This window comes from Symphalangus syndactylus, chromosome 14 (assembly GCF_028878055.3).
Source record: "Symphalangus syndactylus isolate Jambi chromosome 14, NHGRI_mSymSyn1-v2.1_pri, whole genome shotgun sequence".
NCBI classification, from domain to species: Eukaryota; Metazoa; Chordata; class Mammalia; order Primates; family Hylobatidae; genus Symphalangus; species Symphalangus syndactylus.
In genome coordinates this window covers 55,944,211-55,970,444 of record NC_072436.2, presented here as the reverse complement: position 1 = coordinate 55,970,444, position 26,234 = coordinate 55,944,211, and the positions used below count along the sequence as shown (strand labels likewise).

General features: G+C 52.7%; 2 protein-coding genes across 13 annotated transcripts in view; one reads left to right on the top strand and one right to left on the bottom strand.

Annotated features, from left to right (window-relative positions):
* The window catches only part of LOC129461886 (fumarylacetoacetate hydrolase domain-containing protein 2B), an 83,939-nt gene extending 73,784 nt beyond the window's left edge, over positions 1-10,155 (top strand). For 2 of the 3 annotated variants that reach the window (XM_063617704.1, XM_055241348.2), the window contains exons 2-8: positions 1,659-1,909; positions 3,048-3,264; positions 7,524-7,583; positions 7,861-8,023; positions 9,456-9,564; positions 9,699-9,786; positions 9,919-10,155. In XM_063617704.1, the coding sequence (XP_063473774.1) occupies positions 1,665-1,909; positions 3,048-3,264; positions 7,524-7,583; positions 7,861-8,023; positions 9,456-9,564; positions 9,699-9,786; positions 9,919-9,981 (945 nt within the window). In that variant the 5' untranslated portion in view covers positions 1,659-1,664 and the 3' untranslated portion in view covers positions 9,982-10,155. The remainder of the gene's footprint in view (positions 1-1,658; positions 1,910-3,047; positions 3,265-7,523; positions 7,584-7,860; positions 8,024-9,455; positions 9,565-9,698; positions 9,787-9,918) is intronic. The other variant, XM_055241349.2, reaches the window with a different exon arrangement.
* Positions 10,156-10,266: 111 nt separating this feature from the next.
* On the bottom strand, positions 10,267-23,216 carry LOC129461883 (glycerol-3-phosphate acyltransferase 2, mitochondrial). 10 transcript variants are annotated; one of them, XM_055241339.2, is made up of 23 exons: positions 23,113-23,170; positions 21,048-21,111; positions 20,650-20,718; positions 20,387-20,500; positions 19,617-19,690; positions 19,095-19,232; positions 18,757-18,885; positions 16,316-16,415; positions 15,743-15,876; positions 15,331-15,430; positions 15,021-15,233; positions 14,507-14,629; positions 14,252-14,334; positions 13,808-13,926; positions 13,086-13,156; positions 12,741-12,999; positions 12,503-12,651; positions 12,236-12,313; positions 11,632-11,763; positions 11,429-11,549; positions 11,281-11,346; positions 10,989-11,044; positions 10,267-10,596 (listed from the first exon to the last, which is right to left on the bottom strand). In XM_055241339.2, exons 2-23 carry the CDS (start codon positions 21,066-21,068, stop codon positions 10,480-10,482), a joined length of 2,466 nt encoding a protein of 821 aa, XP_055097314.1. In that variant the 5' UTR covers positions 21,069-21,111; positions 23,113-23,170; the 3' UTR covers positions 10,267-10,479. The 10 variants fall into 10 exon arrangements, with proteins under 10 accessions (XP_055097314.1, XP_055097316.1, XP_063473750.1 ...); XM_055241341.2 differs by having other exon boundaries at positions 19,095-19,199; XM_063617680.1 differs by having other exon boundaries at positions 23,077-23,130.
* Between the last annotated feature and the right edge of the window lie 3,018 nt (positions 23,217-26,234).

The following is a 26,234-nucleotide window of genomic DNA, read 5'->3' as shown; positions in this document are numbered from 1 at the left end:
GGCTCAAACAGCCTTTTGACAGTGGCACAGTTGGTGCTTGTGTAAGATAGCAGGGCAGAGAAGTCAAAGCCCTCGGTTTTCTAGTCAAACTGGCGGGCCACAACAGTGGTGACCTAAGTCTAATGAGTCTTTAACTGAACAAGGCAGATTGAATCTCCAGGTGAGGACCAAGAGTCTGGGGATCAGCTGCCTCCACATTTTTAAGCATAGAAGGCTGTACAATACAAACAGCCTTTGCCGTAAGAGCAAGGAACCATTCAGGGAAGGCACCATGTGGTAAGGAATAGAGGCCAGAGTTGGATTAAGAACAAAACAAAAGAATAGTGTTTGTCTTTAAGTGGAGGCTTGGACTCAAAACAGGACCTGAGCTCTGTAGATAATTTTTTTTTTTTTTTTTTTTTCTGTTGCCTGGGCTGGAGTGCCGTGGCATGTTCTTGGCTCACTGCAACCTCCACCTCCTGTGTTCAAGTGATTCTCCTGTCTCAGCTTCCCTAGTAACTGGGATTACAGGCACCCGCCACCAGTCCTGGCTAATTTTTTTTGCATTTTTAGGGGAGACAGGGTTTCACCATGTTGGCCAGGCTGGTCTTGAACTCCTGACCTCAAGTGATCCACCCACCTCGACCTCCCAAAGTGCTAGGGATTTCAGGTGTGAGCCACTGCGCCTGGCCCTTGTGGATACTTTCTAGGTGATTTGAGGAGGAAACGCACAGCCATGTCTTCTGAAGTTAACAAGCACTAAGCTTTCCCAAGTAGTGAAATGTCAAGCCCCTGCTTCTGTCACTTATTTGTTCATTCAGCAGAAAATCACTGAGAGCCTTCTGTGCACCAGGCACAGTGCTGGGCAGTGAAAGAGACAGACATGTGCCCTGGATCCAGGGAGGAGATGACCAAGTGGTGGCTGTCAGGCCCAGACCTTGCTGTTTGTCTGCAGCCTCTTCCCTCAGGCAACTTGTTCTCTATCAGGAGAAATGAAATAATTATTATCTGGAGAGGCAGGTGGGGGCGCTGCTCCTAGAAGACAGGGACAGCCTGGTAGAGGTTCTAGCTTGATCATGTGAGCAGTGGAAACCATTTTAAATAGGAGGTTAACAGGACCAAAATAGCATTTAAAAAATTGCTTATGGCCGCTGTGAAGCCAGTTTCACCAGCATCACTTGCCCATGCTGGGCTGCCACCCAGCTAATTCCTGGTCCTGCTCATTTAGCCCAGCTCAGCTCACATCACTTCCTCAAGAAACTAGACAAGGGTAGGGCCCCTAACCATCTTCACAGCACTAGTCCTGATAGCTGAATCTTACGTCACTTGTTAACATCTGTGACCTGTGCAGGGAGAATGGCAGGGCTGAGCTTGACCTACATTGTTTCCCCAATACCTACAGCAGAGCCAAGCACAGTGGGAACTTTCAGAAAGCACTGGTTGAAGGAACCCTGGAATCCCTGGGACTTACTGCGTAGCATGTAGTAGTTGCTCCTCTAGAAAAGTTTCACCTTATGAAGTATAGCAGGGTAAAATACAAGCCTGGACCACTTCCCATGTGGTACGCAGGGAACGGTTGATGGGGCAAAGGGCCTTGGGCTGTAGCCCTAGGAATTTCAGGGATCCTGATGATGGCTCTGGGATCCTCTGTCTCCTGGATCCTGGGTTTTTCTCTGCAGGCTCTGATGCTGGTGTCTTGTAGAAGAAGGTTGCTCACAGCTCTGCTGCAGGCTCAGAAGTGGCCCTTTCAACCCTCCAGAGACATGAGACTAGTGCAGTTCCAGGCACCTCACCTGCTGGGGCCTCACTTGGGCCTGGAGACAGGGAATGGTGGAGGGGTTATCAACCTCAATGCCTTTGACCCCACACTCCCGAAGACGATGACGCAGTTCCTAGAGCAGGGAGAGGCCACCCTCTCAGTGGCAAGAAGGTAAGTAAGTGGGCAGCATCGCCCTGACGCAGCTGCCCTGGTCCCCCTGCACCCTCCCCGCTTTGGGAAACGGCACCAGCAGGTAGCTCTTTTGCAAGGGAGCAGAGTAACCCCACCTTTCCTCTTCTCCCATTCTCTTAAAAGATCCTTAGAAATCTTATATAATAACATCTTCAGTTTTCAGAGGAGAAAACTGAGACCTAGGGGAGGTGATTAACAATTTCAAGGCCATACATTTGGTGCTGGAACCAGGGCTCTATACTTCATCACACTGCCTCCTCTGTGAATGAAATTCTGGACTGACTGATGGGTCTGGGCCCGGTGGTCCTAAAAGGCATCTTATGCAGCTGGGGGAGTGATATAGACTCCCAGCTCCTGCAGGGAGAGAGGACTGCAAGGAGGTTTTCTATAAGACTGTTGCTTCCTGGGTTTGGACTAAATTAGGTGAGAGTGTCCCTGAAGCCTGGACCCCTATAGAATCTGGTCTAAGGAGCTGATGAACAATAAATTAAAAATACTTTAAGATGTCATTTTCATCTATTAAAATGGGAAAAAAATACAAATGTTTCACAGCTCACAGTATTAACAGTATGTTCCCATGTTGCCATATTCTGCAAAGATTGGAAACCTCCGTGCCCCTCATTAGGGACTTGGGTATATCTCTATAGAGCAGTAATATGCAGCCACAAGAAATAAAGAGGACACTCTATGTATTGTTACATATTGCTAAGGAGAGATCTCCGAAATCAATTGTCTTTTTAAAAGGTGTAACTAGTGTGCTATCATTTGCATACAAAAGGGTGGGAGAAGAATATCCATAGAGTAGCTGCGAAGAGCCAGGGGAACGGGGTAACCAGAAGGGGAAAGGGAGACCTTTCCATGTGTTCCAGTTTGTATCTTTTACATGGACATGCGTTACCTAAGGGGGAGAGGAAATCAACACTGGATAAATAAAAGCCCTCTCTGATAGCAAAGGACAATAGCTGGGCCTGATTTTCACACTGACTCTGATGGTTGATAGAGCTAGGAAATAGATTTCAAAAAGCAAAACCTGTAGCTGCTGCAGCATCTGGCCAGCCTGCCCGGGATTGCCGACCTGTTCCCAGCCAGACCCTCTCACCCGCGCTGGTCTCTACAGAGCCTTGGCTGCCCAGTTGCCAGTCCTACCACGGTCGGAGGTAACCTTCCTGGCTCCAGTCACACGGCCAGATAAGGTGGTGTGTGTGGGCATGAATTATGTGGACCACTGCAAAGAACAGAACGTGCCCGTGCCCAAGGAGCCCATCATCTTCAGCAAGTTTGCCAGCTCCATCGTGGGGCCCTATGATGAGGTGGTCCTCCCACCACAGAGCCAGGTCAGTGTCTCCCCACTGCCCTCCCTAGTCACTGGGCCCATCACAAGGGCATTCTGAGCTCAGTATTCAGCCTACTGGAGCCACCTCTCGCTCAATAGCGCATTCAACAGAAACTCTACAGGATTATACACACAGTAGTAACACTGGCCTTGGAAAAAAAAGTTAATGTACATGTTTTCCTGATGACAAAAGCAATACACCTTCACTGTAGATAAAATAGAGATAAACGTTTAAAAATGACGTCACCCATAATCCCACTGCCCAGGGCTTGCAATATTAATGTTTTGCTGTCTACCTTCCCAGTGTTTCTCCACTCCTGTATACGTTTATACTGTACATATACTTACCTTTTACTTAAGACTCCATCAGGAGCATTTTTTCATGCCATTAAATATTCTCCGTGACATATTTAGGTTACCATGGAGTTTTGTGTTGTACAGGGTAGTTTATATTCCTGAGTTCCTTACTGCTGGATAGTTGTTTCCAGTTTCTGGTTTCTATAAATAAATGTCACAATGAACATCCTTATGTAGAACAGACTTTGCAGGTCCATTAATATATTATTATTTCCTTCTTTTTTTTTTTTTTTTTTTTTTTTTTTTTTTTTTTTTTTTTTTTTTTTTTAGACAGAGTCTTTCTCTGTTGCCAGGCTAGAGTGCAGTGGTACAATCTTGGTTCACTGCAACCTCCGCCTCCTGGGTTCAAGTGATTCTCCTGCCTCAGCCTCCCAAGTAGCTGGGACTACAGGTGCATGCCACCACGCCCAGCTAATTTTTGTATTTTTAGTGGAGATGGGGTTTTACCATGTTGGCCAGGATAGTCTCGATCTCTTGGCCTTGTGATCTGCCCGCCTCAGCCTCCCAAAGTGCTGGGATTACAGGTGTGAGTCACCACATCCGGCCTTATTATTTCCTTTGAATAAACTCTTAGGATTTGAATATTATCAGACTGTAGGCAGTATTTCAAAACTCTTGAGAAAATCTGCCAATTGTCCTTTAAGCAAATTGTAAAAGCAACTTACACATCCATTGTTAACGTATATACCCTTACTAACACTGGTTACTTCTCTCAAATTTTTATTTTAGAAATGTCTTGGGAATTATAGAAAAGCTGAAAACATAATACAGTGAATACTCATATACTTTTCACCTGGTTTCACTGTAGACATTTTGCTGTATTTGCTTTCTCTCCCTTGCCCTCTCCCTGCCCTTCACATGGCAAACACACATTTTTTTTTTTTTTTTGGCAAGGGGTGGGGTGGAGACATTTTAAAACACATTGCAAATATTGTCATAAAAACTTAAATAGACATCTTATAAGGACAGCGGCTTGCATGACCATACCATTATCACAACCAAGAAAATTAACTTGAATGATATTTAATATGAAATCTAATTGCCCCAAAGATGACTTTTAATATGGTTACTTTGTTGCTCTGTGATCAACCAAGGCCACACACTGTATTCAGTTATATCTCTTTAGTAGTTTTAACCTAAAACAGGGTTCCATAGACTTTTTCTTAAAGGGCTGTATTAGTCTGTTTTCATGCTGCTGATAAAGACATATCCGAGACTGGGCAATTTACAAAAGAAAGAGGTTTAATTGGACTTACAGTTCCACATGGCTAGGGAAGCCTCACAATCATGGCAGAAGGCAAGGAGGAGCAAGTCACATCTTATGTGGATAGCAGCAGGCAAAAAAGAGCTTGTGCAGAGAAACTCCCGTTTTTAAAACTATCAGATCTCGTGAGACCCATTCACTATCATGAGAACAGCACGGGAAAGACCTGCCCCCATGATTCAGTCATCTCCCACCAGGTCCCTCCCACAACACGTTCGAATGAGAGGAGCTACAAGTTTGAGATTTGGGTAGGGAAACAGCTAAACCATATTGAGGGCCAATTAGTAAATATTATGCTTTGAGTGTCATATGGTGTGTTTTGCAACAATTCAACTCTGCTGTTATAGTGTGAAAACCACCAGGGATGAAATGAATGATGGGTTTCCAATCAAACTTGATTATAGCAGACGGTGAGCTGGCCATAGTTTGCCAACTCCTGATCTCAAACAATCCCCCCTGCCCTTTCCTTGAAGAATCCAGTTGTCTCACAGCATATTTCACATCCTGGGTTTGTCTGGTTGTTTCTTCATGATTGGTGTCAGGGTAAGCACTTTTATCAAGAGCTCTACAAAGATGTTATACATTTCCCATTGCATCTGACTGGGAGGCTCATGTCAGTGGTCCCAGAATTTGACCACTTGGTTTAGCTGGCGTTCACTAGGTCCCTCCATTGTGAAGATGCATTTCCATTTTTGTAATTAATAAGCAATCTGTGGGTGGTAGTTTGAGATCACGTAACTATCTTATTGCCCCATAGATTCTCATCCAGGGATCCTGCAGTCATCCTTACTGAATCCATTATTGCACTGGGGGATGAAGAACAATGACTTTTCTATTCTTTTCTTTTTTGTGTGTGTGATGGAGTCTTACTCTATCACCCAGGCTGGAATGTAGTGGCACCATCTTAGCTCACTGCAACCACTGCCTCCCAGGTTCAAGCAATTCTCCTGCCTCAGCCTCCCTAGTAGCTGGGATTACAGTAGCACCACCACACCCGGCTAATTTTTTGTATTTCTAGTAGAGATGGGGTTTCACCATGTTGGCCAGGCTGGTCTTGAACTCCTCACCTCAGGTGATCCACCTGCCTCAGCCTCCCAAAGTGCTGGGATTACGGGCATGAGCCACCGTGCCCGGCCAAGAACAATGATTTTTCTAAATCATGCCGTTTTTATTAGCTGGCATTCTTCTACGAAAAAGTCTGGCCGGGCACGTTGGCTCATGCCTGAAATCCCAGCACTTTGGGAGGCTGAGGCGGGTGGATCATGAGGTCAGGAGATCGAGACCATCCTGGCTAACATGGTGAAACCCCGTCTCTACTAAAAATACAAAAAATTAGGGCCGGGCGCGGTGGCTCACGCTTGTAATCCCAGCACTTTGGGAGGCCGAGGCGGGCGGATCACGAGGTCAGGAGATCGAGACCACGGTGAAACCCCGTCTCTACTAAAAATACAAAAAATTAGCCGGGCGTGGTGGCGGGCGCCTGTAGTCCCAGCTACTCGGAGAGGCTGAGGCAGGAGAATGGCGTGAACCCGGGAGGCGGAGCTTGCAGTGAGCCGAGATCGCGCCACTGCACTCCAGCCTGGGCGACAGAGCGAGACTCCGTCTCAAAAAAAAAAAAAAAAAAAAAATACAAAAAATTAGCCAGGCATGGTGGCAGGTGCCTGTAGTCCCAGCTACTCGGGAGGCTGAGGCAAGAGAATGGCGTGAACCTGGGAGGCGGAGCTTGCAGTGAGCCGAGATCGCACCACTGCACTCCAGCCTGGGCAACAGAGCGAGACTCCGTCTCAAAAGAAAAAAAGCTGCCTCCCTCTTTATTCCTGTGTCTTCAATATCACTGTGAATTCCTTTTTGTTTTTATTCAATTCGTTGTAATCCATCATTTACATTCTTTAGGTGACCTCAGTTTGGCCAATGAGGGACCTTCGAGTTTGCTCCATCCCCAAGCTTTCTGGCCAAGACATTCCAGGCTCATCGTGTACTGTCTGTCTTGGACCAAGGAACCCGGTGCTCCTTAGTGGGGAGTGGTATTAGAGACCAACATCTGGATGTCAGGTGTACTTATACCAACTCTGGTTATTATTAGAAAGAGCCACCAATTTTAAAGGCCAAATTAGATCTATTTATTTTATAGTGTATTTTATGGATTATGGGAGAGGCTGAGCATTTTTTCATGTTTTGTGGCCATGTCTGTTACCTTTTTGTGAATTGCTTACTCAAGTCCTTTGTGGGATGTCAATCTTTCTCTTACTAAAGTGAGTTAATAGATTAAAACACTTAGAATAGTGCCTGACACACAGTAAGGTTACATATTGCTAGGGGATATTACTTCGTATTTATCCTTTGTTAAAAGTATCCAGAGTGACTTTTAAACTCAGTGCCCTGGACACGTGTTGCTCTTCTGCAGTCACAGTGGTGTGAGGACCTGTGCCTGCATCCCATGATGCTGTCTGCCACTGCCCAAAATGTATGGGTCTACAAGTCACACATCCCTTGTCATTCACTTGGCTCTGGTTCGTGGTGATGGCAAACATGGGATGGCAGCCAAGCCATACTGACAGAGATCCACGGCGTACAGCCTCTGAGCATAGATAATAGGCCCCGAAGCCACTGCGGCTCACTGTTCCTCTCCCACCCTACAGGAGGTAGATTGGGAAGTGGAGCTGGCCGTGGTCATTGGAAAGAAAAGCAAGCACATCAAGGTGAGGTGGAAAGGGTGGGCTCCCAGACCAGAGCGCAGCAGAGGCCCCAGCTCCTGCCTCTCCTAGTTCTGACCTCGCTCACCAACACACGTTGCCAGGTGTCCCTGACACTAGGAAGCAGTCAGCCTCCTTGCTCCCTGACACTGCCTTGCCTTTCACCCACCTTTGGCTGGCTCTGGCTACTAACATAGGATAACAGCTTTGAGATCCCTTGCCAAAGGTGTTGGTGTCACCCGTGATCTAACCTCCTGTATGGCCAAATCCTCTACCCCCATAGGCCACAGATGCCATGGCCCACGTGGCCGGCTTCACTGTGGCTCATGACGTGAGTGCTCGTGACTGGCTAACGAGACGCAATGGGAAACAGTGGCTGCTGGGAAAAACCTTCGACACCTTCTGCCCTCTGGGCCCTGCCTTGGTGACCAAGGACAGTGTAGCAGGTATGTCCCTGGTCCCTGCCCCCTTGTACCTACCATTGCACAGATGAACAGCCCTCCAGGGAGGAGCATAGGTTCAGGTACATGTGGCACCTGCCCTCCCTGGCTGCCCTTTCACTGCTGACTCCATGCAGGGCAAGTCTCTTATCCTCAGCCACCAGTTCTCCCAGGGGCTTCCTTCCCAAGCCCCCTAGAGGGAACACAACTGCAGAGGATGTGAAACTGCATGCATGAAGTAAATTACAAAGAGCACTGAGCTCATGGGTGGATCAGGCTTCCTGTGGCTGCCACCATTTGAAACAATCTAAGTTGAGTGTCATGGAGCATAGCTATCCCAAGGCCCAGGCATTTTCCACACTATAAGAGATGAAAGCCAGTGTGACTCACCCAGCCACTGTGGAAACACAACAGCATTGACCACACACAGTGAGGAGACAGCGCCAGGATGGAGGCAGTGTGCCAGAGGGCAGAGCGCACCCTCTTAACACACAGCCACCCACAACTGTGGTGGAGGTGGGGGGTGTCCACGTGGGCCAGCCATGCCAAGATACCAAAGACCCCAGTGCCTCACAGCACCCCGTGCAGAGTCCTCGGCAAAGTTAAATTGTGTTTCAGCTGCTCTACTTAAGGGGGGTAGAACACTAAGACCACCACTAACAGTTAAAAGTGCTGGTTAGCTAGGATGTTCTTACAGTAATCCATCCCCTGCCAGCATCCGGTACACAAGGCTTCTCTGTCCCGGCTGGAACCATTGCCTCACTGCTTTATAGATGCTGAGTCTTTTTTTTTTTTTTTTTGGTATGGTCTTACTGTGTCACCTAGGCTGGAGTACAGTGGCCCAATCCCAGCTCACTGAACCCTCAACCTCCTGGGTTCAAGCAGTCCTCCCGCCTCAGCTTCCTGAGTAGCTGGGACTATAAGCACGAACCACCACACCTGACTAATGTTTTTATTATTTTTCATAGAGACAAGCACTCACTATGTTACCCAGGCTGGTTTTGAACTCCTAAGCTTAATCAGTTCTCACCTGCTTTGCCCTCCCAAAGTGCTATGATTACAGGTGTGAGCCACCACACTTGGTGCTGCCCAGGAGTCATTTTTGTATCTACAGGTGTCATCCTATGCTGTACACAGATGCCCCTTTCTTTTTTCCAAGGCAAAAACCCTAGCCATTTTTCTCTTCCCCTTCAGAGTCGGGAACATCCTCTCAACTCATCCAAGTGACTACTGCTTGGTACTCTTCATGGGGATGCGGGGAGGCCTGAGAAGGCCAATGTCCATACAGAAAGTTCTAACACAGAGCACTGAGTCAATGTCGGCACAAAGCCCTTTCACCTGCCAAGTCATGAAGCCCCCACTACAGTTGTGTTTGTAAAATATTGGGGAGTTTGAGGGGGAAAAGGGATAACTCCAAGGTACCATCTTTGCATTTCAGATCCACACAACTTAAAGATCTGCTGCCGAGTGAACGGGGAAGTGGTCCAGAGCAGCAACACCAACCAGATGGTATTCAAGACAGAGGACCTGATAGCCTGGGTCTCCCAGTGAGTGACAGGGGCTGTCCTGCCAGTCCCACTCCACCTGCCACATATGTGGAGGCCGACCTGAGCCCTCCACCTTTGGCTGTGGCCACCTCAGCCAGCCCCTGGTCTCACTGGGTCCTTTTGCTTTACTCCAGGTTTGTCACCTTTTACCCAGGGGATGTCATCCTGACTGGGACCCCCCCAGGTGTTGGTGTATTCAGGAAACCTCCTGTCTTTCTCAAGGTAGGTTAGCAAAAAGCAAAGAGAGCAAGGGCTCCAAAGGCCTGGCAGGCTTGGCTCAGACTTGAGAAGTACAGGCTTGTGTACGTGTGTCTGACGGAAGGACTGACACACTCATGGCCTGCTCTGTTGCAGAAGGGGGATGAAGTCCAGTGTGAGATTGAAGAACTAGGTGTCATCATCAACAAGGTGGTGTGATGGCTCCTGCACAGGCCCTGCACGTAGGATGGGGGCATCTGCTCCCACTCAGCCTAGTCCAGGGAAAGGCCCAGTGACAGGTGTGGGCAGGCACCAGCCCTGCAAGCCGCCTCTTCTCAGTAGAAGGGAGAAGGACAGAGCTATCTTCAATAAATTCGTCAGGTCAAAGCAGCAGCTTGGCTTCTGCTGTTTGTTTTCTTTTGGGCTTTGTTTCATGGGACAAGTTGGGGCATTTTGTGGGACTCGGGAAGAAGAGAGTAAATACACACACATACGCCAAAAAGATGCTGCTGGGCTTGGGAAAAGACAACTCGTCTGGTCCCCTTGTTTATCACATCAAAGGAGGGAGAAAGCAAGAGATGGCAAGGGACACTCAAGCCTCAATGATTATATTTATAGACCAGCTAAGGGTTTGCAGCCTCCTTTCTGTCTTCTGGCTCTAGGACACAGCTGTGTTCTGGGGCTGAGAAGTCTCGGCACAGGCTCCTCCTCACAGTTCTAGCTACAAATGAACTGCCGGATGAACTGTTCTAGTTTTTCCTGATTGTCCCAGCTGGCGAAAGTAGGGGACAGGTGGAGCCTGGGGCCTGCAGGGCTCGGCGTCTGCTGCAGAACCTGGGCCATGGAAGATGGGCTGTGAGTGTGCTCACCACAGGGACTGTGTCCACATGGCCCAGGGGCCAGGCCTGTCCCCCAGAAACCTGCCTTGAGACCTCTGGCCCCTTAGACTTCAGTGTTTCAGTGAAAATGCTGCCTCAAAGCAGCCCCAATACCCCACCTAGAAGGATGAGCCAGTGATTTGGGAGACCAAGAGGCAGGAAACCATCCCACCTTCTCCAACCCGTCACCACATCTGTTGCTGGAAGACACCAAGTAAATCCCAGGGTTTTAATGAGGCACCATCAGGCCAGCCCTGTGGGGTGATGGGGACATAGCTGGGTTTCCCTGAGCCACTCTATTGGGGTGGGAGCAGGGGGACAGAAGATGGTGACACTGACTCCTCTCACCCCTAGGTCTCTGAAGGTCCAGATAGCACTGATGGCGAGCTTTGGGTCCGCACACTCTGGAGAGGAGAGAAGTGAAGGCTCTAGGTAGGGAGGACAGGGAGCCACTGGGCACAGGCTTCTCTCCTCTTGTTTAAAGAAGCCCAGGGAGGGATAGAGCTCAGACTGGACAGAAGACCCTCTGTACTCTGCAGCCCGCCTTCTTAGAGTTGGGTTGTTACTGTCCAGCAGGGGGCAGCAGCCACCAGCAAACACCCCTGCCTCTAGGAGCCTGGGCTGACTGATTGGGACTCACCGAAGCTCCCTTCTTCCTGGGCGGTGGCCTGCAGGAACTGGAACAGCTGCTCTGTGTAGCCTGACTCTGCAGAAGAGAGAAGACCTAGACCTGGCGCCCAGCACAGACAGAGCCTGCCTCAAGGACTGCAAGGGAACAAGGGCCTCACCAGTATCAGGCAGCTGGCCCTGGCGGAGGAAGGTGGCAGCCTGTGCAAAGGCCTTGAGCAGCGGGCTGAGTAGGCGGCAGAGGAAGAGAAAGAAATCTGGGCAGTGTGACTGCTGGCTGAGCTGGAGGGGAAAGGCCGGGGTGAGTGCAGCTCCCCACCGCCTCCCTACCACCTCCCTCCAGGGGCAGCTTTTTGAAACACACCCTGAAGTACCGGCCCTCGGCCTCTTCGAAGTCATCACTGTCACTATCAGTAAAGTCCCCACTCAGTTTCCACAGCAGCTTTCTGCTCAATCGCTGTCGCCCTGTGTCACAAGCTGGCCAGGAGCCTGGGGTCTAGGGGCCATGGAGACACTGTTCTCTGACAAGCTGGCCAGGGATCAACCCTACACCCCCGGACCAGGTACATGCAGGTGAAACCAGTAAAAGCACACCTAGAGACCCAAGAGGATGGCCAGAGCCATGCCCCAGCACCTGCTGGGCCAACTTGCAGAGTGAGAGGAAGTGAATTCCCACCCTCAAGGGCAGTAGCCCTGTGGCCAAGAAATGTGGGGAGCAGGAGGTATGCAGAGAACCTCAGAGGCACACATGTCCAGTGCTATCCAGAGAGAACACACAGAACCGGGGCATAGGTGGCCATATCCCAAGGTACAGGGGGCAGAGGTGCGAACTAGGCTTCCCCACTGCAAAGCCAGGGGCTGCCCACCCCCACAGCACACACAGGGCAGAGGAGGAGCCTGGGGCAGCTGGCACTCAGGGTGGGAAGCCGTCTCCAGGCAGGGATCTTGTCTCCAACTGCCCTGCCTACCTCCTCAGCAACCAGGAGCCCGCACTGGATGAGCCGGTCCAGCACCTCCTGACAGTAGCAGTAGGAAGACTGGCAGGGCTGGGGAGAAAAAGGCACCCATATAGCCTCAGGAGAGCCAGGCACATGGGCAGGGGCCTAGCCAAAGGCAGGACAAGGTCAGACCTACCACCCAAGAGGTTTCAGAGGTAGGGCTTGGGCAGGGATGGGCCATTCCTACCACCAAGAAGGGAAGGCCTAGGACTAAGTGGGCGGTAGGGGAGGCCTGACCTTTAGCAGCAGCAGGTCTTGCGGCAGCAGGTGCATCAGCAGCAGGATCTGGCGGTACAGCTCATTCTGGCTCAGCAGCAATATACCCTGCAGCTCCCAGGGCCCCTGGGGTGGCATTCTGCCTGCCAGCAGCGCCCGCACTGCACAAGCTGGGGGAGGAGGGTCCATTAAGAGGAAGGAGCTGCACCCTTCACCCCTGCACACACGTCCCACCTACCCCGTGCACCTCAAGACTCACCGCCCACAGCCTCGCTCAGGAAGACGGGCAGCAGCTCAGCACTCAGCTGTGCCAGGTGCGTGAGGCCTGGGCCAGGCCGCGGCATCACCAGCAAGTCGCCCTGGCGGATGCGCAGCAGGGCCACATGCGCCCGCAGCAGGCTCAGTGAGTGCTGCAGCAGGCTCCGCAGCTGCCCAGAGAAGCCTACATCAAAGCCACGCAACAGTATCTCCTCTGTCAGCCAGGAGAACTCCCCCAGGAGCTGCGACAGGAACACGCCCTGGGTAGGCAGAGCAGGGCTGAGCAGCAGGGCCACACATCCCCACCCTCCCACCGCCCAGGTCCCCACCACATTGCACCCCCTACCTTCTGGTGCTTGAAGAGCAGCAGCGTCGCCATGATGGCCGTGCTCATCACCGCAGAGCTCCCCACACTGGCTGGAGTGGGGCAGGGCAGGGGATGGAGATGCTGGTCGGGTTGAGGCCCAGCAGCCTGGTCCCTCCATTATCTGGCAAGTCTTCCTAGCCACACATCCCAACTCCACCCCAGGGATGAGGAATGTACACCTGGGGCAGTGGTGTTTATCAGACACAGGCTGAGAGCCAGGCCAGGAGCTCGGGGCTTTCCCTGGATCTCATCGTGGGGCCCACATACCAACCCACAGCGTCTACTAGAGGGGCACTGAAGAAGATACAGATGGATCTCCCTATAAGGGCCCTCTGCCGAGGCGCTGTGCTAAGCCCCTTACACATATCATTCCACTCAGTTAACACCATCCCCATGCAAAGCTAAGGAGACTCTGCTCAGAAGGCAGGGCTGGGTGTGGCCTTGGGGAAGCAGCTGCAGCCTCCTGGCCTCAGGCCACCATCTTTGTGCATGCACTTGGCTGCTCCCTCATGACGGCCCTGGCTGCCTTCTCCTCCTGTAGGAGGAGGGTTCCATTCTTCTTCAGATGTCCCCGAGGTACCACAGAAGGCTTCAGGTGCAGACACTCACTTGGAATGGAGAACCCTGGTGACTGGCTGACCCCGAGAGAGGGGACGGTTCAGTGACCCACCCGCAAAGGCCCAGATCTGATTTACCCTCACCACTCAGGACATGACAGCTCAGTCTCCTGACCAGGAGCTGGTCCTCTTCCTTGAGGGCCAGGAGAGGCCCAGTTATGGGGGTCCACTCCTGCTCCTTCTCAGTGTCTGGGACAGCAGTACTGAGATAGAGACAGAGATGACAGGATGAAGGGTCCAAACACAAAAACAGCTTGTGAGAACGCCTAGAGCTTTCTAAAAGGTCAGGGTGTTTCCCCCTCCCAGCCCCAGGACAGAGATGGCTTCTATAACCCCCAGTCCCATCCAGGCCTCTGTGCCATATCCCACACTCAGAGTGTTGGCAAGGTAAGTGCCTGGAACTATTCTAGATGACCCCAGGATATTTGATGAGGGAGGGCTGTTAGTGTGTGTATATGGGGGATACATAAGCTGGTGCTGAAGGGCTGCTTGCCTTGCCCCTGAGACCGCACCCTCCCATGCCCCTACCATTGGCCCAGCACGATGGGCTGCAGTAGCTGCTCCAGGGTCTGCCTGCTGCCCCAGCAGCTTCTGGCACTGGCGATGTATTCCTGCCCAGGAGAAGGCTCTTAGGTGGCCTGCTCAGGCCCACCAGGAAACCTGCACACAGCCCATTGGAAGTAGGCAAAGCTATCCCTGCAGTGGCTTTGAGGGCCAGGCTCCCAAGAGGCCCAGGACACACCTCCCCTAGGTACTCCCAGCCTTTCCCACCTGGCTCCCTACCTGCAGGGAAAAGGGCTGAGCTAGGTGCACCCGGGAGCAGATCCGGCGGCTGCAGCCCCAGCGGCTCCACAGGCTACGTAGGACAGCCAGAGCTCCTGTCCACAGCCCCAGGGGTGCTGAGGCCTGCATGGAGGGAGAGGATAACTATACTCACCAAGGACACTGCTCTCGGGCGGACATCAGGGCTGCCCACCCATCCTGGTCTCCAGAGGTATCCTCTGGTCCCACTCTGCTCAGTTTTATCTCAGGCCCAAACTGGTGTGTGACCTTGTCCCAAGCTCCTCTTTTCTTATCCATGACACAGGAAAAATCCCTCCCTATCAAGGTCTTCAGAGGATGAAATGAGATGATGGTAATGGCCTTGACAGGTGCTGCCAGATGATTGTAAGGACGATTACTTTGTGCCCCCCGCAGCCCTAAGAGGGGCTCAGCCACAGGACACAATATTGTGCCTCATGTCTGGAGCTGGTGTCCACCTAGGGGCCCAAGGGGCTGGAGGGTCTCACATTCTCACATGGTCTATGTCACATGGTGCATCCAGAACCAGGTCATAGGTGACGGCCACTGGTACCAGCAGAGCATCTGGGACGATGCCCATCTGGACTGTCTGCACCACAAACCCCACCCAAGCCTGGCCCAGGGCTGACAGCCGTGGCCCCAGAGCCCCAGGAGGTTCCTCCAGGAAGATGAGTAGGGGCTGCCCACTAACCAGCAGCTGCTCTATGACCTGGAATAGGAGGGGTCAGAGCGGGTGTTAAGGTCAGAGCAGAAACAGACCCCTGTCCCCTTAGCCTGGCCCATATGTAACCACTGGGGGCACTCACCGCCTGGACCACAGCCCTTGCAAGGAGCCCCTCAGAGCTGTCCAGGGAGAGGTTGGCCTCTGGGGGCAGGAAAAGCCCCCCAAGCTTCCTCAGCAGAGCTCTGTGGGACATAGGGCAGAGCCTGATAAGGAAAGGGGCTCTGGAGATGTAAATGAATAAGGGGCTAGTGAGAGTCTCAGCTCCCCCACGGCCAGCCTGTGTCCTACTTGAATACCCTGAGGCGAAGCCATGGCCCTAGGCCCTGTGGCTGACACCTCCATCTAAGCCCCACAGGCTAGACTGCTGTATGGCTCGGAGCAGAGAGGCCAGGAAGAGGGCCTTTAGCAGGGAGCTGCTGCCAACACACCCCAATACACATCCCGCCCCAGCCTGAGACTACTCCCACGTATGTCTAGAGGAAAAAGGTTTTTACCTGAGGGCAGGGGAGCAGGCGCGGGAGTCCCAGGCCACATGGAGCACACCCAGGCCCTGGGAGAGCAGCACAAAGGGCAGCAGGATCCCGTCCAGGAGGGTTTTGTGAGTAGAGAGGAGGACAAGCGGCAAGCCCTGCTCCGGGGAGAGCCAGAGGGAAGTGCCAACCTGCCCTACCCTGAGGACACAGGCAGCCAAAGACCCAGGGCAGCCCCAGAGGGAGGGACAGTTCAGCTGCAGTGTTCTTCCTCTGAGCACATTTCCCAAAAGCAAAGGAGCCTTTAGACAACTTTTAAGGTAACTGCGCTGATGCCCTGACGTAATGGTTGTTAAGACCATGATGGAAAGACGTTAGAGGAAATCCCGTGGGAACAGGGCCGTGAGACATAAAGGGAAGGTCGGCAAAGAGCAGGGGATTTTTCCCACCAGCTGACGGGGACTGGACTGCTGTATGGCTGGGAGCAGAGAGGCCAGGAAGCAGGACCAGATGGGGACTGCTCCTGACTTAAGGGCTTGGCCCAGCCTCTGCCCTTCTGCTCCCACCATCCCCATCCCAATGAAGGGCGGGCCTTACTGCCTGGGCGGCCTTCTGGACCATCTTCATCTGACCCTTGTGGAGCTGCACATTCAGGAAGAGGCAGTTCAGGAACCGCAGCAGCGCCCAGCTGAACAGCCTGGGGAGGGACACCAGGCCTGAGGTGCGGCAAGGAGTGACGCTCGGCCCGTGGCACTTGGAGGGCCGCCCAGTGCTCCTTAGGGCAGGCCCCACCACTATCCTCACTACAGAAGAGGAAAGTGAGACTCAGGGAAGCTACAGAACTGCTTCCTGGTAGTGAACGCTAAGAAGTAGCAGTGCTGGGACTGGAAGTTCTGACACCACAGTTCATGCCCACCAGACGCTGCTACTCTCCCACGACCTCATGGTGCAGCTGCCTCACATCAGAATCAGAGCATCTGCCTCAATTTACCCTAAAGGAGACTAGAGGACCAAGCCTCTCTCCAGGCAGAACCCAGCCTGGTCTTCACAATCTACCAGAAAAGGTGAAATAAAAAGGAAGGATTAGTGATAGAAGAAGGAAAGGGGATAACTGCAGGGGCAAAATCCCTGGTGGGCAGGTGGGTGGGGTTGTCCCCCCAGCCCAACAGGAGGACCAGCTCTATTTATTTTTTAGGACAGGGTCTTGCTCTGTTGCCCAGGCTGAAGTGCAATGGGCTCACTACAACCTCTGCCTCCTGGGCTCAAGCGATCCTCCCACCTCAGCCTCTCAAGTATCTAGGACCACAGGCATGCAACACTGTACTCGGCTAATTTTTTGGAGAGACAAGTTTGCCCAGGCTGGTCTATGTCGCCCAGGCTGGTCTTGAGCTCTTGGGTGATCCACCCCGCTCAGCCTCCCACAGTGCTGGTATTACAGGTGTGAGCCGCTGCACCGGCATAGGACCAGCTTTAATTTAGGACAGACACATAGCTGTAGTAGCAGGGAAATGTGGAGGATAAGCAGCCAGTCCCCATGTGATGGCTTTTATCTTTCTGTAAAGCCTGAGATGGGGAATCAGTTGACAGTGGATAAGTCTAAAAAGGAGCAGGCTAGGTGGGAGCTCTGGAGGGTGCCATGTGTGCCTGTGACATTTGCACTTAGCAAAGAAACCAGTCCACTGGTGTGTGTTTCTCTGGCAACACTGGGCTGTTCAGGTGCAAAGAGAAGGTAGCAGGGGGTCATGCTCGTGACTCCCTCACAAGAGCATTATTAGAACCCTGAGCCTGCAATCTCAGCTAGGCTCAGAGGGAAGGAAACACAGAAAGGGAGGCTGATGGCTGATCTCAAGGTAGGCAGATCAAGGGACTAGAAATCTTAACAAAGTCAAGGAATTGTCACAGCAGAGGGCTGGTCAAGGTCACCAACAACCTCTACTTTCTGTCTTTGCTCAGTTAGCCACTCAGCACATTCAAGACAGCTGAGCTTGACGCATGCTGCCACAAAGCCCACCTGCACTCAGGGACTCATTCATCTCCTTGGCTTTAAACACCATCTGTATGCTAAAGCTTTGCAGTGTCTCTGGCTCCAACCTCTCTTCTGAGCTCCAGGCTCCTATATGCAACTGCCTCCTCAGTGTCTCCACAAGCATGTCAGGTACCAAAACTCTCTCTGTCCAAACTACCTTTTTGGGCCAACTCACTTGTCCCAAAGCCTGTTCTCTGTCCATACCACCGGAAAGTAGGCTAGAAATGGGGCTGTCCTGTAACTTCTCCTACTTCCCTCGCTGCCCGTTCCCACCGTCCAATCCCTCAGTGAGTCCTGTTAATATCACCTCGACCTCTCAACCCACTTTTCAACCTCTACTGTCCACCATCATCTCTCACCTGGATTAACAAAAGAGCCTTCCAGGTGCCCTTCTGGTCTCCACTCTTGACCCCAATTCATGATGTCGTCACTTCCCACTTAAAACCTTGCAACTGGTTTTCACTGCACTTGGAGATCTGGTGCAAGTTTGCACAGCCTTACATGATTTGATCCCTTCTGCCTCTCGACTTCACCTCCCAAAGCTCTCGACCCCCCACTTGCTGGCTTCCAACCATGTCAGCTTCTTGAGCAAACCTAGTCCTTTCCTGCCCAGGGCCAAAGCTCAGGCTATTCCCTCTAGCAAGACTATTCCCCTCATTCTTGTACCCACAAGCCTGGCTCCTTTTATTCCTCTTGGCTCTGGCTTACAGCCTCTTCGTCCCCTTCCTGGTATTCTGTCTCAGACCTGTTCCTTCCTTCTTGCAGCCACGCGTATCTCTGTTTACCCCTCCATTTCCCTGGAACAGTGCGCTGCATCTAACATAAGCTCAGACCCGTGCTGGGAAAATGTGGGGATGGGAGGCGGTGGTGAAGGCAGGCTGCAGCCCACTCTGGTAAACACTATCCAGCAACCCAGGAGGAGAGTCCAGCACTTCCCCAAGCCCGGCCAACACCCACTCTCCAGAAGGACAGAGTCCCCAGCCCAAGGGTGAGTGCCCCTCAGCACAGTTACCTGACCAGGAAGGGACAGGGTGGGGCCTGGATGTGACCCAGGATGCGCTGTACCTCCTTCTTCACAAGATCGGGCACCTGGCCTTCCCCAGCACCTCCTGGGACCCTCCCTGAGAGGAGGTTCTGCACCCTGTGAGGGGGTTGGAAGGAGTGGTATGAGGCTGCAGCAGGGCACGGCCCCCAGTCTTCACTCTCCTCCTTAAGGAAGGGTCCCAGGCAAAGCTCATGCTCTAGAAGCCTTGCCCCAGCCAGGCCTCTCAACCACCCCTACCTAGTGTCATTGCCATCCCATTCAGGATCCCAGAAATGCCAGCCAGACCTCACTCTCTGCCTCCTCACCCGGTGCTTTCCATGATCTTCTGTGGGGCATCCCGGCAGGGGGGGATGTGCTGCTCCAGGGACCACAGGAAAGAGCAGAGCCTCCGAACCAGCCAGCCCCGAAACCTGGGCACAGCTCCCAGAGCAGGAGGGAAGATCCTTCAGAGAGGGTCCACCTCCACTAGGACTCACAGAAGGCTATTCAGTCAGAAAGGGACCACACCCCCAGACCCATGTACTAGGAACACCTGAGCAGGAAGGGGAACTGCCTGTCCATCTGTGCCCCTTTCCAACCCCTCACCCTGCTGAGTTGGGTACAGGTTCACAGCCTGAAACACGGTTGGCAATCCATACATGCTCACAGAAGGAACTGCAGGAGAGCTCCAAGTCTGCCCCTCCCTGCAGGCTTGTGTATGGAACAGAGGACGGGGCCCTTCTTTCTCTATCAGAGGAAGAAAATGGCACCAAAAAAGCAGGGCCCCAGCAGCCCTGCACCCAAGGGGCCCTGTCCCCAAGCCTGCTCCAGTCCTTAGCTCTGACTACCTCGTGTTCTCCTCCTTCACCAGGATCACATTGCAGAAGCCTAGGTCCGTTATGCTTCTGTGGAAGAGGGACTCCTGCAAGAGAAGGGGAGAGACAGCATGTCCTGGGGGGCCTTTGCAAACTGGCAAAGAAACGCCCCTGTACTGCCCCTCTGGCTCTGCCTGGTGGCCTGCTAAGTCTTCCAGGAGAAAAGATTACAGCACAGTATTTCGCAAAAGGTGTTTGACCCCAGATCCTAGGCTGGCTCAGGAAAAAGGGGCCCATGCTCAAAACTGAAGTGCTGTACCCTGTACAGAATCACCCTCTTTCAGAATGGCATATGAAAGTCTCCAGGAAGTTATCTTAATAGCAGAGGACACACAGTCCGGGTCCCTATGAGAAATCTGTGCCCCCTCACCACCATCACATGACATGAACCAAAAAAGAGGTCTTCAAGCATGCGCTGAGTGCTGGGCAAGTCTGAGTGGGTGATGTCCGCAAAACTGAACAACAAAACTGACACAGGCCTGATGAGAACCCAGCCCTCTGGGCACACCCTACCACCACTTAGGCCCCTCTGTACTTCTCCCACCCAACTCTCCCAGGCCTGGGAACAAGCTACCGCCCAACCATACAACCAATACTAGTGCATCCATTCCCCTGAAAGATAGAAGCAGAGGCGTGGGGCAGGGAAGAGCCAAGCTTGCAGGGACATAAAGGAAGCAGCTTCCCAGAGCTTCAGCTCCCAGAACCAAGCTTCCTGGTTGGGGCCTGGCCCTACCATCACTCACCCAGCTCTTCGGGGTGCAGGTCTGGCAACAGCGACCCACAAAGGGGCGATATTTCCCCAGGAATGGGGTGACAGATGCCAGCTTCATCCCAAAGCTTGAGGACCACAGGCTAGTCTGGAAAGGGTGATGAGGAGAGATGAGAGGACTCAAAGTCCTTGGCAGGAGAGAGGGAAAGATGTAGCAACTGAGGCCCTAGGAGTGAGCGGCACAGCAGAAGGGTGGCAGAGCAGAGGGGATTTGAGGAACGGGAGGAGCCACACTACCTCTCGGTCACTGGGGCTGCTCCTTGGCTGAGTTTGGCATCTGCCTTCCAACATGGTGGCCATGAGAGCCTAGAAGAACCATGAACCAGTCACCTCTGGCACTCACCTCCCCACAGAAACCTGAGCCAGGGAAAGGTGCACGGATGGGGCCATAAGAATCTGAACCATAATCCATCGCCTCCTGCGGTAACTGCAACCCCCTATCACAGGACAGACAGATATCACTTCGGCCATTAGTGATGAGGAGAACCTAGGCTGGAAACTAGGGGCTGGCTCAGATTAAGGCCCTGCCCCAAACCCAACTGGTCCCACAAAGGAGCCAGCTGTCCTCGAAAGGTCTCACAGTATCCAGGTCAGGGCCCTCCTCAGGCCAACATGAGGGGGATCCGTTGTCTTACCATCCACACCCACCCGGCCATCTCCTAGCACAGATGGGGGCTGTACCGGAGATGCTGATCCTTCCTGTGCAGAGGGAAAGAATGAGGGCTGGATTGGAAGGAAAGAGGCACGAGACTGCCAAGGAGGAAGAAGACTATCGCCATGAGGCCACCAGGTCCTACTCAGCTGCCCTTCCCCTCCCCACCAGGAGACAGCTCTGTAACCACCCAAACGTTACGGGAATGTGGGCTGGCTAATAGAAGAGGGACAACTCAGGGTCAGAACACAGTGGCCTACTCGCAAGGAATGAGCATCTAGTTGGGGACAAGATAGGTTTTTCCACAATCACTCCCCTTGCACATTAACGTTCTCCACAGAAGGCACCACTTGTATCTCCTCAGCCCCTCCTTCCCACCACAATATTTCCCTGAACTAATAAATATCTATGTTCCTTCAAACAGCACTGAATGCCTCCTGGCTCAAAAATTGGGGCCTAAAAGCCCCTCTTCCCTATTTCTCAGCATGACCCTGATGAGTGGGCTGGTCTAATCATGTTTCCTCATCCCCACCACACTCTGATCAGGCCCATCTAGGAGCCTCTCCCTTCCCAGCCACCCACCCAATTCTGCCCAGGGTTCTAAGTCCATGATGCTTCTGGAACACACTCTAAGCCCTTCCTCTCCTCTTTGGGTTCCCCAGCCCAAGCCTGCCGGGCAAAGAGCCATTCGAAGCCCTCCTCCAGGGCTATGGTTTCATCTCCCTACGTGGTCAGAGTGTCCTGAGGGCACGGGCTCATCTCTGTATGTCCAGCTGTCTGCCCTGCATGCAAGAGGGAACCAGGAAGAGCCAGCTGACCCACGGTAACTTCCTCCCAAGAATTCTCCAGGCGTGTTCCTCCTTTCCCCCAGTCAGCTCAGTTTCCAGCCATGAAGCCAAGCAGTATGGCATCAGGATCCCTGCAGTGCCCAGGGTCTGGGGGGCCACGGGAGGCTCATCCCAAAGGCACTCCGGTATCTTGAAAATGTTCACATAGCCCTGTTCACAGACACATGGTACAGGAAGCCTACAAACCCAGGCCCGCTTTGCAAGGAGGGTGTCTGTCCCCTAACTGCAGACCATCCCCAACCCCCAAATCCAACCCCATTATATCTGTGCTAGCTCTACGGAAGCAGAGTCAAAGCCATGGCAAGGGGTTATTCCCATCTGCCAATTAACGACACAGCTCAGGACTCCTACAGCAGAGGATGCAAACTGGCACTCCGAGGGCAAATTCAACTCATAGATACATATATATACACACACACACACACACACACATACATATATGTATATACACACATATACTTCTTTGACTATACAACGTGCTAAAACCTTATGATGTAAAACCAACGTTCAACAGCAGAGGGCTTGTTATATATACGTTTTTTTTTTTTAAAAATCAAGGTTTCTAGTCGCGGTTGTAATGAAAAAGCTGAGCTCTGGCATCTCTGAGCACACACCTCACAGGGCCCAGCTGGCCGCCACTGTCCCTTTAGCCCGACAGCAGGAGCCCTCCCGTTTGCCTCCACCTTACCACTGACACCTGAGCCTGTGCACATCTGAGCGTTCAGCCCTTGATCAAGGGTAAATCTCTAAACCTGCCCCCGTTTGGAATGCTTGTGCCCTACAGAGAGCCGCAAGAGAACTTCACCTTCCGGCTCTGCTCAAACATGGCCTCAGCACCCCACAGCCCCCGCCCAGGGCCCCTCAGGCCTCAGCTCCCTCGTCAGACCCGTGGCAGGCGCTCCCCGAGCTACCCCAATATATGCGAAGGGCACCTGCCCCACGTCAGGTCCTGGATGCCCCCTCTGGATGTAGGGGAACGGAATGCCGAGGAAGAGGCAAAGCGGGGCTCTCCGCAACACCACGCCCCACAAGGACTCATTCCCGCCACAGGCTCCGCATGGCCGGTGCTCCCTCCCTTTGGACTTCCGCCCAGTCCCCAACAGGCCGCTCAGACCAGGCTCTTGAAGCAGGAAAGCCCCTGGATGATCCCGGTCCGCTTCTGACCTGGCCTCACCGGGGAGCGACCACCGCGCCTCTCACCTCACACCAGCCGCCAACTCCCGCCAAAGCAGCAGCTCCGAAAAGCCGCCGGAAGGCGTTGACTTCCCAACGGAAGGAGCGGATTGCCCGCCTCAGCGCGTCCGGCTAAAAGGCAGCCCCGAGAGCCAATTGGGATGTGCGCTGGTCCAGAAGCCCCGCCCTGCGCCCCGTGCTCTGCGGCACTCGACGGGGCCACATGATCCGTGCTCTGGGGATGGCCTGCTCCGTTTTCCAGTCGGCCCTGGCCCGCGTAGGAGGGGAGTACTGCAGGCGGACACAAGGCCTCGGGTGCCCGAGCTTCGAGCAGGGACTCAGGCCGGATTCTGATTAAAGAGGTTATCCCAGGGCTCACGCTCCTCCAAGCTGGGGTTCAGGCTTTAGCAAAATTCCGAGCTGGGGACGATTAGAAAGGAGAGAAGATCATCAAGAGACAGTTGCAGTCATGAAAAACAAGTCAGGCCTCCCAGGGTCATTTCCTTTGTTAATGTGAAGCCTAGACCACAGTCGGGGACCTCCCGCAGCCGCGAGGTGCCGAGGTTTCCGCTTGGCCTGTGGCCAGTGTGTTCACTTGTGTGGTTATTTGATTAAGACCTGACTCCTATCTCGGCCCTAAGCTCCGCGTGCACAAAGACCTTATGGGTTCATTCACGTTGTAACTGTGTTCCCAGCACCCAGCAGGAGACCAGCCAGTGGGAGGCAAGCAGTATAGAACAGATGAACTGCGAATGACTGTGCTCTCTGTTCCTGCCCCCATGGAATGAGCCAGCCTGACATGCCAGAGGATTCCACAGTTCCAGAGCATGTGACACACGTGTGCCGGAGCAGAGCCACACATGAGCCTGGCGGGGCCCAAGAGAGCACAGAACTTGTTCACATCCTCCCTCGTCTCTGACTCACCAGCCCTGATGTGACTCCCACACCCTGCCCCTCCGGGATGTAGCCTTTCTCTCCCTTTGTGCCGTTTTGGGTCTATCCAGGCTGTGTGTGCATCCACTCACCTTCACTGGGATTTGCAACGTCCTCCCGGTACCTGCAGAATCCATTTTGTACCCCATCTTACCTTTCTTTTGTATCAGGGTGCCTGTCCACATCGAGATCCTGAGACTCTGATGCTGAAAAACGAAAAATACAGACTTTGATTTCGAAGTTGTAAGTTACCTCCTAAGAGTGCAGACTTGAATTTACCGAGGGCTGACGCCCCTTAGTTCTGGGAACACCATCTGTACAGGCAGCTGAGTTTTGCCGTTGTGAACACGTCCCCACCTCTTAAGGAGTTCTCATACTGAGAAGTAGCCCCAAGGCAGAGACTTTAGACTAGAAAGTTGCATGGATTGACTGTAGAGACGAGGCGCGGCATCTCAGAGTTCAGCTGTCAGATGTGCTGCTTCTTTGGAAGAAACATATTTTGTTATGATGGTGGTGGTTGTTTGCTGCAACTTGGACATTTGAAAAGAATCATCCCTCTCAGACCCAGATTGGGTCTGGGACCGAGGACTCAGTGTGCTCTTTCTCCCTCAAGCAGTTTGCAGGAGAGGCAGAGCTGCAATGCAGCAAGACCTGTAGTCCAGCTGCCATACACACTGATTGTGACTGACCCGACCCTGAGAGAAACAGAAACTGATTTGAGCTGGGCTCTGCCCAACCTGGACTGGACTTGGTGAGCCCCATCCTGGACTCATGCCAGAACGCATTACCCAGAATATCCTGACGCACATAACTGACTGCCTGCGCCCAGAGGGACAAAGGCCCTCCCTGTGGCTGGGGGCAGGTGTTCCCTGAAGGCACTGACAGGCTTTTCTCCTGTATATCACCTGGAGAAAAGGACTTGGGCTGGCATTAGAATGGGTAGAGGGGCTCTTGCCCGTCTGTCTGGGGACCACCAGCGGGGCAGAGAAAAGGAGATGTGATGTTTAATTTTAGGTGTCAGCTTGACTGGGATACCCAGATACCCAGAGAGCTGGTAAGGCATTATTTCTGGGTATATCGGTGAGGGTGTTTCTGGAAGAGATTGGCATTTGAATCACTGGACTGAGTAAGGAATATTCACCTTCACCCAGTGGGGGCAGACACCATCCAGTCGGTTGAGAGCCTTGATAGAAAAAAGGCAGAGGAAAATGAATTTGCGTGCAGGTGCTCTCTCTTTCTCTCTCTCTCTCTCTCTCTCTGTCTCTCTCTGTCTCTCTCTCTGTCTCTCTCTCTGTCTCTCTCTCTCTCTCTCTCTCTCCTGTAGCTGGAACAGCCATCTTCTCCTACCCTTGGACATTAGATCCAGGCTTTGGGTTCTATAACTTGGACAGCAGCACCCCCACCCACAGGTTCTCAGGCCTTCAAACTTGGACTGAGCAACGCCACCAGCTTCCCTGGTTCTCTAGCTCGCAGAAGGCATATGGTGGGGCTTTTCAACTTCCATAATCACGGGAGCCAATTCCCATAATAAAACTCATCTGTCCATCCCCCTACCTATATTCTTGGTTCTGTTTCTCCATTCTATGCTGTGGTTTGCTGCAATGTTGAACAAGACATTATGGAAGATTCTGGAATAATAGGGATCTACAACATAGACACCACCAATGGTTACCCCTGAAGGTGGCTGTGCTCAGAACACCTGGGCCTGGGAGGGAAAGGGGTGCCTCAGAGGGAGGCATGTCTCCTCCATTAGTTAGGGTTATGAGGAAATTCACTTTTCCATTGCCTTTTGTTCTATCAAGGCCCTCAGCCGATTGGATGGTGTCTACCCCCATGGGGTGAAGGTGAACATTCTTTACTCAGTCAGGTGATTCAAATGCCAATCTCTGAGGAACCCTGATTAATGGAGGAGACATGCCTCTTTCTGAGACACCCCTTTCCCTCCCAGGCCCAGGTGCTCTGAGCACAGCCACCTCCAGAGGTAATCATTGGTGGTACTCTATGTTGTAGATCCCTTCCGTTATACCAGAACCTTCCATAACGTCTTGCTAAGCATTGCAGCAAATGGCAGCCTAGAATGGAGAAGTCGAATATGGGTGCTAGTGGCAGGAGAATGGGAACATTGATGCTGGGAAGCTGCCAACAGAGACTCACCACACAGGCCACTTTCCTCTGCCCAAGGCTGGCACCACCTCTATAGATGAAAACTTGAGCCA